General features: G+C 31.0%; 1 protein-coding gene across 2 annotated transcripts in view; it reads right to left on the bottom strand.

Moving 5' to 3' along the window:
* Positions 1-18,636, bottom strand: part of LOC148167726 (uncharacterized) — a 36,145-nt gene that overhangs the window by 13,959 nt on the left and 3,550 nt on the right. The window contains exons 3-5 of one of the 2 annotated variants that reach the window (XM_088045257.1): positions 7,818-8,163; positions 7,479-7,766; positions 6,770-7,431 (exon numbers count right to left, since the gene is read on the bottom strand). In XM_088045257.1, coding sequence (XP_087901383.1) covers positions 6,770-7,431; positions 7,479-7,766; positions 7,818-8,163 — 1,296 coding nt within the window. The remainder of the gene's footprint in view (positions 1-6,769; positions 7,432-7,478; positions 7,767-7,817; positions 8,164-18,636) is intronic. The other variant, XM_088045258.1, reaches the window with a different exon arrangement.

Raw genomic sequence — 18,636 nt, 5'->3', positions numbered from 1 at the left:
TGTTTTAGTAATATCACTAATTTGCAAAAATTTAGATCAAAAAGTCGAATTTTTACAAATTTTCGTTTTAAGACCAAAAAAATGCCACCAATTTTTTTTAATCCTGTAATTTCTTAGTTGTTTATGTGATTTTAACGTAATTTGTGGAGATTATCACTCTCGACTTTCTTATTAAGAGTGTCGAATTAGAAAAATTTAGATCGAAAAAGAGAATTTTTAGAAATTTTGATTTCGAGAAGTTTACGAAATATTTTTGTTTTTTGACCAAAAATTTTTAATGCCACTATAACCAAATTTGTGGAGTTTATAGGTCTTGACTGTCTTATTAAGAGTACCGATTTAGAAAAATTTAGATCAAAACGGAGAATATTTAAAAAATTTTATTTGGACAACTGTGAAATTGTCAATTTTTTTCAACACTGTAATTTCGTTATTTTTAGTGCGACAGGAACGAAATTCATGCATGTTGGTTCTTTTGTTTGTTTTAGTAATATCACTAATTTGCAAAAATTTAGATCAAAAAGTCGAATTTTTACAAATTTTCGTTTTAAGACCAAAAAAATGCCACCAATTTTTTTTAATCCTGTAATTTCTTAGTTGTTTATGTGATTTTAACGTAATTTGTGGAGATTATCACTCTCGACTGTCTTATTAAAAGTGTCGAATTAGAAAAATTTAGATCGAAAAAGAGAATTTTTAGAAATTTTGATTTCGAGAAGTTTACGAAATATTTTTGTTTTTTGACCAAAAATTTTTAATGCCACTATAACCAAATTTGTGGAGTTTATAGGTCTTGACTGACTTATTAAGAGTACCGATTTAGAAAAATTTAGATCAAAACGGAGAATATTTAGAAATTTTTATTTGGACAACTGTGAAAATGTCAATTTTCTTCAACACTGTAATTTCGTTATTTTTAGTGTGACAGGAACGAAATTTATGCATGTTTTTTCTTTTGTTTGTTTTAGTAATATCACTAATTTGCAAAAATTTAGATCAAAAAGTCGAATTTTTACAAATTTTCGTGTTAAGACCAAAAAAATGCCACCATTTTTTTTTAATCCTGTAATTTCTTAGTTTTTTATGTGATTTTAACGAAATTTGTGGAGATTATCACTCTCGACTGTCTTATTAAGAGTGTCAAATTAGAAAAATTTAGATCGAAAAAGAGAATTTTTAGAAATTTTGATTTCGAGAAGTTTACGAAAAATTTTTGTTTTTTGACCAAAAATTTTTAATGCCACTATAACCAAATTTGTGGAGTTTATAGGTCTTGACTGTCTTATTAAGAGTACCGATTTAGAAAAGTTTAGATCAAAACGGAGAATATTTAGAAATTTTTATTTGAACAACTGTGAAATTGTCAATTTTTTTCAACACTGTAATTTCGTTATTTTTAGTGCGACAGGAACGAAATTCATGCATGTTGGTTCTTTTGTTTGTTTTAGTAATATCACCAATTTGCAAAACTTTAGATCAAAAAGTCGAATTTTTACAAATTTTCGTTTTAAGACCAAAAAAATGCCACCATTTTTTTTAATCCTGTAATTTCTTAGTTTTTTATGTGATTTTAACGAAATTTGTGGAGATTATCACTCTCGACTGTCTTATTAAGAGTGTCGAATTAGAAAAATTTAGATCGAAAAAGAGAATTTTTAGAAATTTTGATTTCGAGAAGTTTACGAAATATTTTTGTTTTTTGACCAAAAATTTTTAATGCCACTATAACCAAATTTGTGGAGTTTATAGGTCTTGACTGTCTTATTAAGAGTACCGATTTAGAAAAATTTAGATCAAAACGGAGAATATTTAGAAATTTTTATTTGGACAACTGTGAAAATGTCAATTTTTTTCAACACTGTAATTTCGTTATTTTTAGTACGACAGGAACGAAATTCATGCATGTTGGTTCTTTTGTTTGTTTTAGTAATATCACTAATTTGCAAAAATTTAGATCAAAAAGTCGAATTTTTACAAATTTTCGTTTTAAGACCAAAAAAATGCCACCATTTTTTTTAATCCTGTAATTTCTTAGTTTTTTATGTGATTTTAACGAAATTTGTGGAGATTATCACTCTCGACTGTCTTATTAAGAGTGTCGAATTAGAAAAATTTAGATCGAAAAAGAGAATTTTTAGAAATTTTGATTTCGAGAAGTTTACGAAATATTTTTGTTTTTTGACCAAAAATTTTTAATGCCACTATAACCAAATTTGTGGAGTTTATAGGTCTTGACTGTCTTATTAAGAGTACCGATTTAGAAAAATTTAGATCAAAACGGAGAATATTTAGAAATTTTTATTTGGACAACTGTGAAAATGTCAATTTTCTTCAACACTGTAATTTCGTTATTTTCAGTGCGACAGGAACAAAATTCATGCATGTTGGTTCTTTTGTTTGTTTTAGTAATATCACTAATTTGCAAAAATTTAGATCAAAAAGTCGAATTTTTACAAATTTTCGTTTTAAGACCAAAAAAATGCCACCAATTTTTTTTAATCCTGTAATTTCTTAGTTGTTTATGTGATTTTAACGTAATTTGTGGAGATTATCACTCTCGACTGTCTTATTAAGAGCGTCGAATTAGAAAAATTTAGATCGAAAAAGTGAATTTTTAGAAATCTTGATTTCGAAAAGTTTACGAAATATTTTTGTTTTTTGACCAAAAATTTTTAATGCCACTATAACCAAATTTGTGGAGTTTATAGGTCTTGACTGTCTTATTAAGAGTACCGATTTAGAAAAATTTAGATCAAAACGGAGAATATTTAAAAAATTTTATTTGGACAACTGTGAAATTGTCAATTTTTTTCAACACTGTAATTTCGTTATTTTTAGTGCGACAGGAACGAAATTCATGCATGTTGGTTCTTTTGTTTGTTTTAGTAATATCACTAATTTGCAAAAATTTAGATCAAAAAGTCGAATTTTTACAAATTTTCGTTTTAAGACCAAAAAAATGCCACCAATTTTTTTTAATCCTGTAATTTCTTAGTTGTTTATGTGATTTTAACGTAATTTGTGGAGATTATCACTCTCGACTGTCTTATTAAAAGTGTCGAATTAGAAAAATTTAGATCGAAAAAGAGAATTTTTAGAAATTTTGATTTCGAGAAGTTTACGAAATATTTTTGTTTTTTGACCAAAAATTTTTAATGCCACTATAACCAAATTTGTGGAGTTTATAGGTCTTGACTGACTTATTAAGAGTACCGATTTAGAAAAATTTAGATCAAAACGGAGAATATTTAGAAATTTTTATTTGGACAACTGTGAAAATGTCAATTTTCTTCAACACTGTAATTTCGTTATTTTTAGTGTGACAGGAACGAAATTTATGCATGTTTTTTCTTTTGTTTGTTTTAGTAATATCACTAATTTGCAAAAATTTAGATCAAAAAGTCGAATTTTTACAAATTTTCGTGTTAAGACCAAAAAAATGCCACCATTTTTTTTTAATCCTGTAATTTCTTAGTTTTTTATGTGATTTTAACGAAATTTGTGGAGATTATCACTCTCGACTGTCTTATTAAGAGTGTCAAATTAGAAAAATTTAGATCGAAAAAGAGAATTTTTAGAAATTTTGATTTCGAGAAGTTTACGAAAAATTTTTGTTTTTTGACCAAAAATTTTTAATGCCACTATAACCAAATTTGTGGAGTTTATAGGTCTTGACTGTCTTATTAAGAGTACCGATTTAGAAAAGTTTAGATCAAAACGGAGAATATTTAGAAATTTTTATTTGAACAACTGTGAAATTGTCAATTTTTTTCAACACTGTAATTTCGTTATTTTTAGTGCGACAGGAACGAAATTCATGCATGTTGGTTCTTTTGTTTGTTTTAGTAATATCACCAATTTGCAAAACTTTAGATCAAAAAGTCGAATTTTTACAAATTTTCGTTTTAAGACCAAAAAAATGCCACCATTTTTTTTAATCCTGTAATTTCTTAGTTTTTTATGTGATTTTAACGAAATTTGTGGAGATTATCACTCTCGACTGTCTTATTAAGAGTGTCGAATTAGAAAAATTTAGATCGAAAAAGAGAATTTTTAGAAATTTTGATTTCGAGAAGTTTACGAAATATTTTTGTTTTTTGACCAAAAATTTTTAATGCCACTATAACCAAATTTGTGGAGTTTATAGGTCTTGACTGTCTTATTAAGAGTACCGATTTAGAAAAATTTAGATCAAAACGGAGAATATTTAGAAATTTTTATTTGGACAACTGTGAAAATGTCAATTTTTTTCAACACTGTAATTTCGTTATTTTTAGTACGACAGGAACGAAATTCATGCATGTTGGTTCTTTTGTTTGTTTTAGTAATATCACTAATTTGCAAAAATTTAGATCAAAAAGTCGAATTTTTACAAATTTTCGTTTTAAGACCAAAAAAATGCCACCATTTTTTTTAATCCTGTAATTTCTTAGTTTTTTATGTGATTTTAACGAAATTTGTGGAGATTATCACTCTCGACTGTCTTATTAAGAGTGTCGAATTAGAAAAATTTAGATCGAAAAAGAGAATTTTTAGAAATTTTGATTTCGAGAAGTTTACGAAATATTTTTGTTTTTTGACCAAAAATTTTTAATGCCACTATAACCAAATTTGTGGAGTTTATAGGTCTTGACTGTCTTATTAAGAGTACCGATTTAGAAAAATTTAGATCAAAACGGAGAATATTTAGAAATTTTTATTTGGACAACTGTGAAAATGTCAATTTTCTTCAACACTGTAATTTCGTTATTTTCAGTGCGACAGGAACAAAATTCATGCATGTTGGTTCTTTTGTTTGTTTTAGTAATATCACTAATTTGCAAAAATTTAGATCAAAAAGTCGAATTTTTACAAATTTTCGTTTTAAGACCAAAAAAATGCCACCAATTTTTTTTAATCCTGTAATTTCTTAGTTGTTTATGTGATTTTAACGTAATTTGTGGAGATTATCACTCTCGACTGTCTTATTAAGAGCGTCGAATTAGAAAAATTTAGATCGAAAAAGTGAATTTTTAGAAATCTTGATTTCGAAAAGTTTACGAAATATTTTTGTTTTTTGACCAAAAATTTTTAATGCCACTATAACCAAATTTGTGGAGTTTATAGGTCTTGACTGTCTTATTAAGAGTACCGATTTAGAAAAATTTAGATCAAAACGGAGAATATTTAGAAATTTTTATTTGGACAACTGTGAAATTGTCAATTTTTTTCAACACTGTAATTTCGTTATTTTTAGTGCGACAGGAACGAAATTCATGCATGTTGGTTCTTTTGTTTGTTTTAGTAATATCACTAATTTGCAACAATTTAGATCAAAAAGTCGAATTCGAAATTTTTGTGGTAAAATCAAAAAAATTCCACCACTTTTTTTTTAATTTTGTAGTTTCTTTATTTTTTATGCGATTTTAACGACATTTGTGGAAATTATCACTCTCGACTGTCTTTTTAAGAGTGTCGAATTAGAAAAATTTAGACCGAAAAAGGGAATTTTTAGAAATTTTGATTTCGAGAAGTCAAGAAAAATGTTTGTTTTTTGACCAAAAATTTTTAACGATCTGTAAGTTCTTCATTTTTAATGCCACTATAACCAAATTTGTGGAGTTTATAGGTCTTGACTGTCTTATTAAGAGCACCAATTTAGAAAAATTTAGATCAAAACGGAGAATATTTAAAAAATTTTATTTGGACAACTGTGAAAATGTCAATTTTCTTCAACACTGTAATTTCGTTATTTTTAGTACGACAGGAACAAAATTTATGCATGTTGTTTCTTTTGTTTGGTTTAGTAGTATCACTAATTTGCAAAAATTTAGATCAAAAAGTCGGATTTTTCGAAATTTTTGTGGTAAAATCAAAAAAATTCCACCACTTTTTTTTTTAATTTTGTAGTTTCTTTATTTTTTTATGCGATTTTAACGACATTTGTGGAAATTATCACTCTCGACTGTCTTATTAAGAGTGTCGAATTAGAAAAATTTAGACCGAAAAAGGGAATTTTTAGAAATTTTGATTTCGAGAAGTCAAGAAAAATTTTTGTTTTTGGACCAAAAATTTTTAATGACCTGTAAGTTCTTCATTTTTAATGCCACTATAACCAAATTTGTGGAGTTTATAGGTCTTGACTGTCTTATTAAGAGTACCAATTTAGAAAAATTTAGACCAAAACGGAAAATATTTAGAAATTTTTATTTGGACAACTGTGAAATTGTCAATTTATGCATGTTTTTCTTTTGTTTGTTTTAGTAATATCACTAATTTGCAAAAATTTTGGTTAAAAAGTCGAATTTTTTGAAATTTTCGTTTTAAGACTTTAAAATTCTTAGTTCGATTTTTTTTAAATAATAAAATCTTTAAATTTGATTGTTAATTATTGGTAATAAAATATTATTATTTTGATCATTTCTGCTAAAATTTAAAGATTTCCTAACGCGAAGTAAATTACAAGGAAATAGCTTAATTCAAAAAATCCTAATATCTGCTGTATTTAGTATCGTCATGAATTTTGCAAGGTTGCAAGTTGCATATAAATATGCCTAAAAAGAACTTGACGATTTGCCAAAAATTAACAGACCAGCTTGTATTCTGGCTGAAATTTAACATTTACCATTATTATATTTACCAAAATAATTAAATACTGCATCTAAACAACTCTTTCAATGGTATTTAAATGGACCGGCAGGGTTTGTTGATCCTCCAGAGTGGGAGGTTGCATACTTTACAACCCGCACTCCAGACGGCGGCAAAACATGAAAACTCATTGAGCGCTCACCTCAGATGCATGTTGAGCGACCGCATGGACGAGAACTTCTTCTTGCACTTCGGACAGAAATTACTAGTAGCACTGGCGTGAGTTTTGTCGTGGTAAAACAGCGTAGACTTGAGAGCAAACGACGCCCCGCACTGTTCACACTGAAACGGCTTTTCTCGCGTGTGCACCCTCGTGTGGCGGATGAGATCCGAGGGCTTCTTGAACTCCTTGCTGCAATACGTGCAGATGTACCACTTGGCGTCGTTGACCTTCTTCTGCATGACCAAATACCGTCTGACAGTGCCATCGAGGAGCGACTCGGCTAACTTCACGTAGCTCGTGTTGGTCCCTTCCGCCACTTCCTGGTGCTGCTCCAACTCCTTCAGCCGACTCATCACGTTGGTGATGTCCGCGACGACTTCTTCACTGCTCGCGTGGCACTTGGCGATGTGGACGTTCAACGAGGCGATCTTCTTGAAAATACACGTGCAGTGGGGGCATTTGTACATTTTCACCCCTGGCATGGGGGCGGTGTGGGTTTTCTCCACGTGGACTCGGAGGTTGCCTTTTTGGTTGAATTTCGCCGAGCAAAGGGTGCAGTGGAAGGGTTTGATGCCGGTGTGCTTGCTGAGGTGGATTTGAAGGGTGCCCTTCTGGTTAAACCCTTTGTTGCAGTGCTCACACTGAAAGACAATGAAGAAGAATCTGAAGAGAATCCAAGAGGACTTACGATGAACGGGCGCTCGCCGCTGTGCACTCTGAGGTGGCGCTCCAGAAGGGACAACTTCGAGAAGCCCTTCTGGCACACGCTACAAACATGGGGGTTGTTTTTATTCCCACTAGTCCTCCTGGACTTCTTCCCGGACAAAACCATCTTCTTCACCTTAATGTGATGCGTTATGTGCTCCTTATAGCTCTTCCTGTCCTCAAACTGCACGTTACAATAAGAACAAACCAAGCCATTACTCTCCTGGACAACATTGTTCAAATGGTTTTGAAGATGCTTGTTCAGTTCCTCCTAAAACACCCAGTTTTTATCAAGTCAAGTCAAAGCACCCATCAATCTCACCTCTTTATCAAACTCAGCGCCGCAGTCTTCACACGTGTACAACTCCTCCACTTGGTGCAACATCAAATGCGACTTCAGGCTCGCCAACCTCTGGAAAGAAATGCTGCAAATGGGACAAGTCGGTTTCCCTTCGGCGTGCATCGCCATGTGAATCTTCAAATTGGTTTCCACGTTGTACCCGGCTGAACACTGGTCGCATTTGAACTTCTTCACGTTTCTATGCCACATCATGTGTTTTCTATACAGGGCGATTTTCTCAAAGACTTCTTTGCATTTGGGGCATTTGTACAGGGTGGTGGGTTTTTGTGGAGGAGGCTCGTCTTTGGGGCCATCGGGTCTGAAAGTACTATGTAACGTGTGAATTAAAAACACAACAGAGTTTTCAGAGCAGGCCATGAGGAAAAGGACCTAGCGGGTGTTCCACAGATTGCTGAACATAAGGAAATAATTTTGGAATTTGAATTTTATTTTTTTTCTGCTTTCCCAAACTTTAAAATTTTTCGAAACTTTTATATTCATTTTTCTACTACTGCCAAATTTGAAAACTGTCTCAATAAATATGCATATTTTCAATATTTTAAGCCACAAAAAAACAATTTTAGGCAAATCAGAGATTTCGAAAAGTTTACATTTTTCCTCCACTACCGCAAATTTTGACACTGAAATGGTAAAAGCTCTCAAAAAATCATCAAATTTCTTCGAGAAATCCGCTTATTTCGATGCTAAACGACGATTTCTCGCTGATTTTCGCCGTTTTCTGGCTTGAATTCGCAAAGAAGAGCTCGAAATCTACAGAAGCATCAATTTTTATCAAGATTCAACGGCTGAATCGCGAGAAAACGGCTGAAATCTGGACGAAATCATCAAAATTCTTAGAGAAATCCGCTTATTTCGAAGCTAAACGACGATTTCTCGCTGATTTTCGCCGTTTTCAGGCTTTAATTCGCAAAGAAGAGCTCGAAAACTACAAAACCACCAGTTTTTATTAAGATTCAATGGCTGAATCGCGAGAAAACAGCTGAAATCTAGACGAAATCATCAAAATTCTTAGAGAAATCCGCTTATTTCGATGCTAAACGACGATTTCTCGCTGATTTTCGCCGTTTTCTGGCTTGAATTCGCAAAGAAGAGCTCGAAATCTACAAAAGCATCAACTTTTATCAAGATTCAACGGCTGAATCGCGACAAAACGGCTGAAATCTGGACGAAATCATTAAAATTCTTAGAGAAATCCGCTTATTTCGATGCTAAACGACGATTTCTCGCTTATTTTCGCTGTTTTCTGGCTTGAATTCGCAAATAAGAGCTTGAAATCTACAAAACCACCAGTTTTTATCAAGATTCAACGGCGGAATCGCGAGAAAACGGCTGAAATCTGCAAGAAATCGTGAAAATTCTTAGAAAAATCCGCATATTTCGATGCTAAACGACGATTTCTCGCTGATTTTCGCCGTTTTCTGGCTTGAATTCGCAAAGAAGAGCTCGAAATCTACAGAAGCATCAATTTTTATCAAGATTCAACGGCTGAATCGCGAGAAAACGGCTGAAATCTGGACGAAATCATCAAAATTCTTAGAGAAATCCGCTTATTTCGAAGCTAAACGACGATTTCTCGCTGATTTTCGCCGTTTTCAGGCTTTAATTCGCAAAGAAGAGCTCGAAAACTACAAAACCACCAGTTTTTATTAAGATTCAATGGCTGAATCGCGAGAAAACAGCTGAAATCTAGACGAAATCATCAAAATTCTTAGAGAAATCCGCTTATTTCGATGCTAAACGACGATTTCTCGCTGATTTTCGCCGTTTTCTGGCTTGAATTCGCAAAGAAGAGCTCGAAATCTACAAAACCATGAATTTTTATCAAGATTCAACGGCTGAATTGCAAGAAAACAGCAGAAATCTGCACGAAATCATGAAAATTCTTAGAGAAATCCGCTTATTTCGATGCCAAACGACGATTTCTCGCTGATCTTCGCCGTTTTCTGGCTTGAATTCGCAAAGAAGAGCTCGAAATCTACAAAACCACCAGTTTTTATTAAGATTCAATGGCTGAATCGCGACAAAACGGCTGAAATCTGGACGAAATCATTAAAATTCTTAGAGAAATCCGCTTATTTCGATGCTAAACGACGATTTCTCGCTTATTTTCGCTGTTTTCTGGCTTGAATTCGCAAATAAGAGCTTGAAATCTACAAAACCACCAGTTTTTATCAAGATTCAACGGCGGAATCGCGAGAAAACGGCTGAAATCTGCACGAAATCATCAAAATTGTTAGAGAAATCCGCTTATTTCGATGCCAAACGACGACTTCTCGCTTATTTTCGCTGTTTTCTGGCTTGAATTCGCAAAAAAGAGCTTGAAATCTGCAAAACCATTAGTTTTTTTCAAGATTTATCGGCTGAATTGCAAGAAAACAGCAGAAATCTGGACGAAATCATTAAAATTCTTAGAGAAATCCGCTTATTTCGATGCTAAACGACGATTTCTCGCTTATTTTCGCTGCTTTCTGGCTTGAATTCGCAAATAAGAGCTTGAAATCTACAAAACCATGAATTTTTATCAAGATTCAACGGCTGAATTGCAAGAAAACAGCAGAAATCTGCACGAAATCATCAAAATTCTTAGAGAAATCCGCTTATTTCGATGCCAAACGACGATTTCTCGCTGATTTTCGCCGTTTTCTGGCTTGAGTTCGCAAAGAAGAGCTCGAAATCTACAAAACCACCAGTTTTTATTAAGATTCAATGGCTGAATCGCGACAAAACGGCTGAAATCTGGACGAAATCATTAAAATTCTTAGAGAAATCCGCTTATTTCGATGCTAAACGACGATTTCTCGCTTATTTTCGCTGTTTTCTGGCTTGAATTCGCAAATAAGAGCTTGAAATCTACAAAACCACCAGTTTTTATCAAGATTCAACGGCGGAATCGCGAGAAAACGGCTGAAATCTGCACGAAATCATCAAAATTGTTAGAGAAATCCGCTTATTTCGATGCCACACGACGACTTCTCGCTTATTTTCGCTGTTTTCTGGCTTGAATTCGCAAAAAAGAGCTTGAAATCTACAAAACCATTAATTTTTTTCAAGATTTATCGGCTGAATTGCAAGAAAACAGCAGAAATCTGGACGAAATCATTAAAATTCTTAGAGAAATCCGCTTATTTCGATGCTAAACGACGATTTCTCGCTTATTTTCGCTGTTTTCTGGCTTGAATTCGCAAATAAGAGCTTGAAATCTACAAAACCACCAGTTTTTATCAAGATTCAACGGCGGAATCGCGAGAAAACGGCTGAAATCTGCACGAAATCATCAAAATTGTTAGAGAAATCCGCTTATTTCGATGCCAAACGACGACTTCTCGCTTATTTTCGCTGTTTTCTGGCTTGAATTCGCAAAAAAGAGCTTGAAATCTACAAAACCATTAATTTTTTTCAAGATTTATCGGCTGAATTGCAAGAAAACAGCAGAAATCTGGACGAAATCATGAAAATTCTTAGAGAAATCCGCTTATTTCGATGCAAAATGACGATTTCTCGCTGATTTTCGCCGTTTTCTGGCTTGAATTCGCAAAGAAGAGCTCGAAATCTACAAAACCACCAGTTTTTATTAAGATTCAATGGCTGAATCGCGACAAAACGGCTGAAATCTGGACGAAATCATTAAAATTCTTAGAGAAATCCGCTTATTTCGATGCTAAACGACGATTTCTCGCTGATTTTCGCCGTTTTCTGGCTTGAATTCGCAAAGAAGAGCTCGAAATCTACAAAACCACCAGTTTTTATTAAGATTCAATGGCTGAATCGCGAGAAAACGGCTGAAATCTGCACTAAATCATCAAATGTCTTAGAAAAATCCGCTTATTTCGATGCAAATCGACGATTTCTCGCTGATTTTCGCCGTTTTCTCGCTTGAATTCGCAAAGAAGAACTTTTTATCAAGATTCAACGGCTGAATTGCAAGAAAACAGCAGAAATCTGCACGAAATAATCAAATGTGCAAATTTTCAAAATTTGAAGAAATCTATTTCCAAACTTTTATATTTTTATCTCTACTTCTATTAATTTTAACACTATATTATTAAAATTTCTAAAATGTACTCTTGTTAATTGACTTGAATGTGCGGTTTAACAAAATTTTAGAGCACAGAAAACAAATTTCCAAAATTTTTATTATTAGACGAACCAAAATGTTCGAAAATTTTAAATTTATGTCTTTACTACTGCAAATTTTGACACTAAAACGGTAAAATTTCTCCCCTCATCTTAATCAACTCTTTAAATGTGCAAATATTCAAAATTTAAAAAAAACAATTTTAGAAATTTTAATTTTTAATGAACCAGAAATTTCTAAAATTTTATATTTATTTATCTACTTCAGCTAATTTTAAAATTAAACAATCAAAATTTCTGTGGGTTACTCTACTTAAGTGACTTACTTAGTTTGTAAATTTTCACAATTCATGAACGCGAAGCAAATTTTACTCCAATCCAACCAAAATATTTAATTGATCAAGAAATTGCTCAATCTAAAACGCTGAAGAATTTTGCTCAAAAAACTGAAAACCAACCGACTCTAGAAATTAGCTGTAAGACAGGTTTACAGAAGCTACATTAGATATTTAATTTCGATTAAAGCGACATGTGACCGTTTTTGCGCCAACCAAATATCAGCGAGCATAACTTAACTTTAATGAAATTATTGTGTAAACAGACTCATAACCTTGTAAATTTCAGTGTAGGAAATAAATACGTCACACATATATCTGGCCTTTTAAAATTCTTAAAATCTTACAATTAATCGCCCAAATCAATACAGAGGATTGTAAAAAAGAGATAGAATTCGCAAATTCTCTGACCACAAAATATGATGCGATATTTCAAAACCGGTCATAAATCTAATTCGGTTCACTCTAAAACGGACTGTGGAAGAGTAGATAAAGAATGGGGCGTTATGATAATGAGTTGGATCATTTGGACTGAGATGATGGTAGCTTAAAAAATGTACTTTTATTGTTTAATAGCAGAAATAAACTGTCATTACAATGCTGCTGTTTTATGGCTTCAAGGTCAAGACTAAAAAAATTCCATACTTTGAAAGTTACAGATTTTTTGAGAGGCTTATCTCATAATATGATATGATAACATTTATGCAAGAATTGGCTTTAATTAATTTAGCTTAATTAGGAGCATCAGCAGAAAATACCCCATAGATAATGCCATTGAGCACGCATAAAAAGATCTTTTTTAAATTTAAAAATTGCTGTTCTTTGGCTTTTTATTAAATGGCTTATATTCTTATTAAGAGTGTCGATTTAAAAAAATTTAGACTGAAAAAGAGAATTTTTAGAAATTTTGATATCAAGGAGCAAAGAAAATTTTTTGTTTTTTGACCAAAAAAAATGTGACAAAAATTTTTAACGAGTAAGTAAGCAAGTAAGTTCTTCATTTTTGATGCCACTATAACCAATTTTGTGGAGTTTATAAATCTTGACTGTCTTATTAAGAGTACCGGTTTAGAAAAATTTAGACCAAAAAAGAGAATATTTAGAAATTTTTATTTGGACAACTTTGAAAATGTCAATTTTTCAACACTGTAATTTCGTTATTTTTAGTGCGACAGGAACGAAATTTATGTATGTTGTTTCTTTTGTTTGTTTTAGTTATATCACTAATTTGCAAAAATTTTGATTAAAAAGTCGAATTTTTTGAATTTTCGTTTTAAGACCAAAAAAATGCTACCAATTTTTTTTTAAATCCTTAATTTGTATTGTGATTTTAACGAAATTTGTGGAGATTATCACTCTTGACTGTCTTATTAAGAGTGTCGAATTAGAAAAATTTAGATCGAAAAAGAGAATTTTTAGAAATATTGATTTCGAGAAGTTTACGAAATATTTTTGTTTTTTGACCAAAAATTTTTAATGCCACTATAACCAAATTTGTGGAGTTTATAGGTCTTGACTGTCTTATTAAGAGTACCGATTTAGAAAAATTTAGATCAAAACGGAGAATATTTAGAAATTTTTATTTGGACAACTGTGAAATTGTCAATTTTTTTCAACACTGTAATTTCGTAATTTTTAGTACGACAGGAACGAAATTCATGCATGTTGGTTCTTTTGTTTGTTTTAGTAATATCACTAATTTGCAAAAATTTAGATCAAAAAGTCGAATTTTTACAAATTTTCGTTTTAAGACCAAAAAAATGCCACCAATTTTTTTTAATCCTGTAATTTCTTAGTTGTTTATGTGATTTTAACGTAATTTGTGGAGATTATCACTCTCGACTGTCTTATTAAGAGTGTCGAATTAGAAAAATTTAGATCGAAAAAGAAAATTTTTAGAAATTTTGATTCAAGAAGTTTACGAAAAATTTTTGTTTTTTGACCAAAAATTTTTAATGCCACTATAACCAAATTTGTGGAGTTTATAGGTCTTGACTGTCTTATTAAGAGCACCAATTTAGAAAAATTTTGATCAAAACGGAGAATATTTAGAAATTTTTATTTGGACAACTTTGAAAATGTCAATTTTTCAACACTGTAATTTCGTTATTTTTAGTGCGACAGGAACGAAATTTATGCATGTTGTTTCTTTTGTTTGTTTTAGTTATATCACTAATTTGCAAAAATTTTGATTAAAAAGTCGAATTTTTTGAATTTTCGTTTTAAGACCAAAAAAATGCCACCAATTTTTTTTTAAATCCTTTATTTGTATTGTGATTTTAACGAAATTTATGGATATTATCACTCTTGACTGTCTTTTTACAGTGCCGATTTACAAAAATTTAGAGCAAAAAGGAGAATTTGTAGAAATTTTTATTTCGAGTAGCTAAAAAAAAATTTAGAAGAAATTTGTGGAAGTTATTTTAAGGTTAAATTAGTCTATAGAAGTTGCTAAATTTCGGTTAATTTTTAATAACGTATTACCTTTTTTTTGTAAAACTTATTTTTATTATTTTTTTTTGAAAGTTTCTATTACTAAGTGGGACTTTAGTCCAGATAATTTTTCTTAGAAGTATAAGGAACCAAGTGTACAAAATATGCCCAAAAAATTAGTTTTGGATCAAAGGTTACGTAGACAATTTGCATTGAATCTAAAACGAGAATTGTGATATTTTTAACACATTTATAATAAAAAAATTAAACTAGCTATTAATTTCCCAAATCCTCACAATTAGCTAAAAATTACATTTTTAAGACGTCACGACGCCAAAAAACAAATTTTTGCGTCAGCTTTTACAGCTTTGTCAACTATGAGAGTATGCAAATTTTCAAAGTTTTATCTTTAAAACTAAAGACAATTTTGGAGGTAGACGCAAGTGTTGCCAGACCCTGTATAATAGATATACAGTCGGGTTAGTTTGCAAGTTTCCACTTTGACAGTTATTTCTTTGTTTAGGGTTCGAATATTGTTAAATTAACTTTGAAAAATTTATTGTCCCCCAGAATTTGACATTTGTCAATTTTGACATGAAAATTGATGTGCATCAACGTTACGTACAAGGCGTTTATAAATGTTTCTAGCATCAAGGGTGGCTATGAAATGTCAAAGAAATTTGCCGCTCGTTACTAATGTGGGTATAGATTTTTCAAGTGACATTTGTAGTTAACCTCAATCATTGAACAAAGTTAGTTTTGAAAACAAACTGTTCAAGTTGTGGTTTGAAGCGTGAAAATCTAAAATTTTGCCACAAAACCGTAACTGAAAAGTCGTAGACGTAAAGTGACATTTGAAATAATTGTGAACATAGTTATATTCACTATGAAAACAAAGCGGCAAAATGCACAGGACAGAAATTCCAAAAAAAACATTTATAAACACCTTGTAGTAAATTTGTTAAAATCTAATCTTTGGGATGAGTTAAAAATTGTTAAAAATTATTAATTTGCGACATCTATTATCATATATATTTATCATAAATATTAAACCTGATTTTGGATTGTGCTAAATTACCAGCATTTTCAATATCTTGAATAAAAAAGGCAAATGTACAGTAGAAAGAACTAATTCTAGAAATTTCTTTTTTTAAGATAAACTGAAAATGAAATCCGAAAAGTGGCGCATCATTATGAATCAAAAAAATTAAAAAAAATCCACATTCTCTGCTTTCATAGAAGAACTAAAATAAAATTCGGAAAATGGCAATTTCGTGAAGAAACAACTCATTTCTCTTGAGAATCCCTTTTTGCGCAGATTTTCGGCCTTTCGGAAATTCTTGGGTGTAAATCAGGTTTTTATTTTTTTAGGGAGAAAATTAGGGGAAAATTGAATGTAACGATTTTGAGGTTAACACATTGTCAAAGTTCAGTGTGTCAACCTCAAATTAATTCATAATTAATTAAATATTTGTTCCAAAAGAGAGATTTTGAACTTGCGCAGACGATTAGCTTCAATGCTTGTCACAGTTGAATCAAGGTCAAACGCATTTGCTACCAATTGTGACCGATTAAAATTACTAGGCACTGCTGTCAACATTATTTTCTAATAGTAATGAGCTCTATGGGACATTATTTATGTGTGAATAACTGCGTAAAATTAAAAATTTATGAAATAAAAGATGCAAATTTTAAGAATTAAGAATTTTAACTGTGAATATTTTCTATTTTTTTATTAAAAACCGTGTTATTTGGAAGTTTCAATGGAATAACATCAAAATTTAGGGAGAATACCTTAAAAATATGTATTTTTGCCAAATTACAAAATTCTGGAATAAAAAAGATCAATTTTTGACAGTTTTAATTTTGAACCAAAAATGTTGAAATTTTCAAATTTTATTTAAACGCTATAGTTTCAAATTTTTAAGGTTATTGTTTAAAATGCGCTTATAAACCGCCTCGAATTACACTATTTAAAGTAAAAAGAACTAATCTAGAAAATTTCTAAAATATTTGACAAAATCTAGTTTAAATGTAAAAAGAATTTTTTTGACAAATAAAATTCCCGAGTAAAAATGAGAAATTTTAAATGCATAGAACACAAATTTTGTCATTTTGGTAGCCTTAACATTATAGCAGTAACATTTTGGGAAAAATTTCAATTTTCACTCTTATTCCATATACAAGGTGTTTATAAATGTTTCTAGCATCAAGGGTGGCTATGAAATGTCAAAGAAATTTGCCGCTCATTACAAATGTGAGTTTCGATTTGTCAACTAACATTTGCAGTTAACCTTAAACATGAAGCAAAGTAAGTTTTAAGAAATAAACTATTCCAGTTGTGGTTTAAAACCTGAAAATTGAAAACTTGGGCACAAAACCATAACTAAAACGACGTTAAAGTAAGTATCATTATAAATATTTTCAAGATAGTTATATTCACTATGTAAACAAAGCGGCAAAAAAGTGTACGACAGGAATTCCAAAGCCACGCTTGATGCTAGAATATAAATGTTTCTAGCATCAAGAGTGGCAATGAAATGTCAAAGAAATTTTCCGCTTATTACAAATGTTGGTTTAGATTTTTCAACTGACATTTGAGTGGAATTATACAAAAACCATCCAACCCACAAAATTGCAAACAATGAACTAATACGATTTTTGATATACTTATACATCTTTCTTTTTTATAAAAGATCCGTTCAACCAGTATCCTAACTCTCAAGGCCACAATTTGAACCGTGCGGTACTAACCTATAAAACCATTATTAATTTTAGCAGAAAATATCCAATATGCTCCCTTTTTGCTGTTTACGGTCTAAACGATCAAATAAGCAATTCGTGACTTTATACTTTTGAATAAATTTCAAAAAAACGTACCATTTGATTATTTTTTAATTTAAACTGTCTCAACGGAAGTACTTTTGTTGGAGAAGATGTTGACGGTTACAACGTCCAAACTTCAGATTTATAAACGATAAAAAGTTTTTATTTATTTTGCAAAAAAATCTAACCCCCAAAATGTCAAGAAATTCATGTAAGTGTTGAAAATATCCTCGAAAATAACATAAAGATTTGTTTAGAAAAGTGTCTCAAAGCATTGAGTATAAAAATAACAGAGAAACCACCCAATGCTAATTTTTGTGACCAAACGAACGACTTGAACACCAGTGGGCGCCACAAAAAAACGCTAGCGCCACCTATCGTTCAAGATGGTCGTCACACACCATCTAGTGGTCAAGATTTTATAATGAGAAGCTAATCTTATTTTGTGATGACGTGATTTCTTTGAAGGAGAATTGTTTATTGTTTTATACTTTTTTCTGGTTGTGTTCAACCAAAACATAGGATTTAGCGTTATAACAGCAAAACAGATTTTAAAACACGGTTTTTAATTTTTTTTTAATTGTAATGGACGATTTTTTAAAAAATGATCTGAATTTATAATTTTATTTGGTACAGATTTTTTTAAAATGAGATAAGACGTTTTTATTAATCAGTCACTGAATTTAGGCCCCGCCTTTGCCGATTTTATACAATATAATTTAAATGAACTCTGGAGTAATAAATTAATAATGTATAGAAAATTAGTTAGAAATTAGAAAAAAATATTTTATTTTAACATTAAAAATTGAAATAGAACATTTGAAAAACTTAAATAAATTTAAAAATTACTTGAGGAAGTAGCGTTCTGAAAAATTAAAGCGTTTAAAAGAATGCTATAATATAATAAACATATTTACCATTCCGGGTCAGAACCAAATAGCAAAAGCAATTTTAATTGCAACAACTGTTTCTTTTTTAAACGAATTTTCACAATCAGCTTCAAGTTTTCTGCTAATAGACACCTTGGAGTCGGCGGCGGTTGTATGTCAAAATTGGCGCTTTCCATTTTTTTAAATAAGCGTTATACACACAATACATACAATACACGTGAT

This window comes from Gnatocerus cornutus, chromosome 9 (genome assembly GCF_029298725.1).
Source record: "Gnatocerus cornutus isolate USDA-ARS CGAHR chromosome 9, icGnaCorn1.1, whole genome shotgun sequence".
Taxonomy (NCBI): Eukaryota; Metazoa; Arthropoda; class Insecta; order Coleoptera; family Tenebrionidae; genus Gnatocerus; species Gnatocerus cornutus.
The sequence above is the reverse complement of the archived record's forward strand: the minus strand, read 5'-3'. Positions and strand labels throughout refer to the sequence as shown.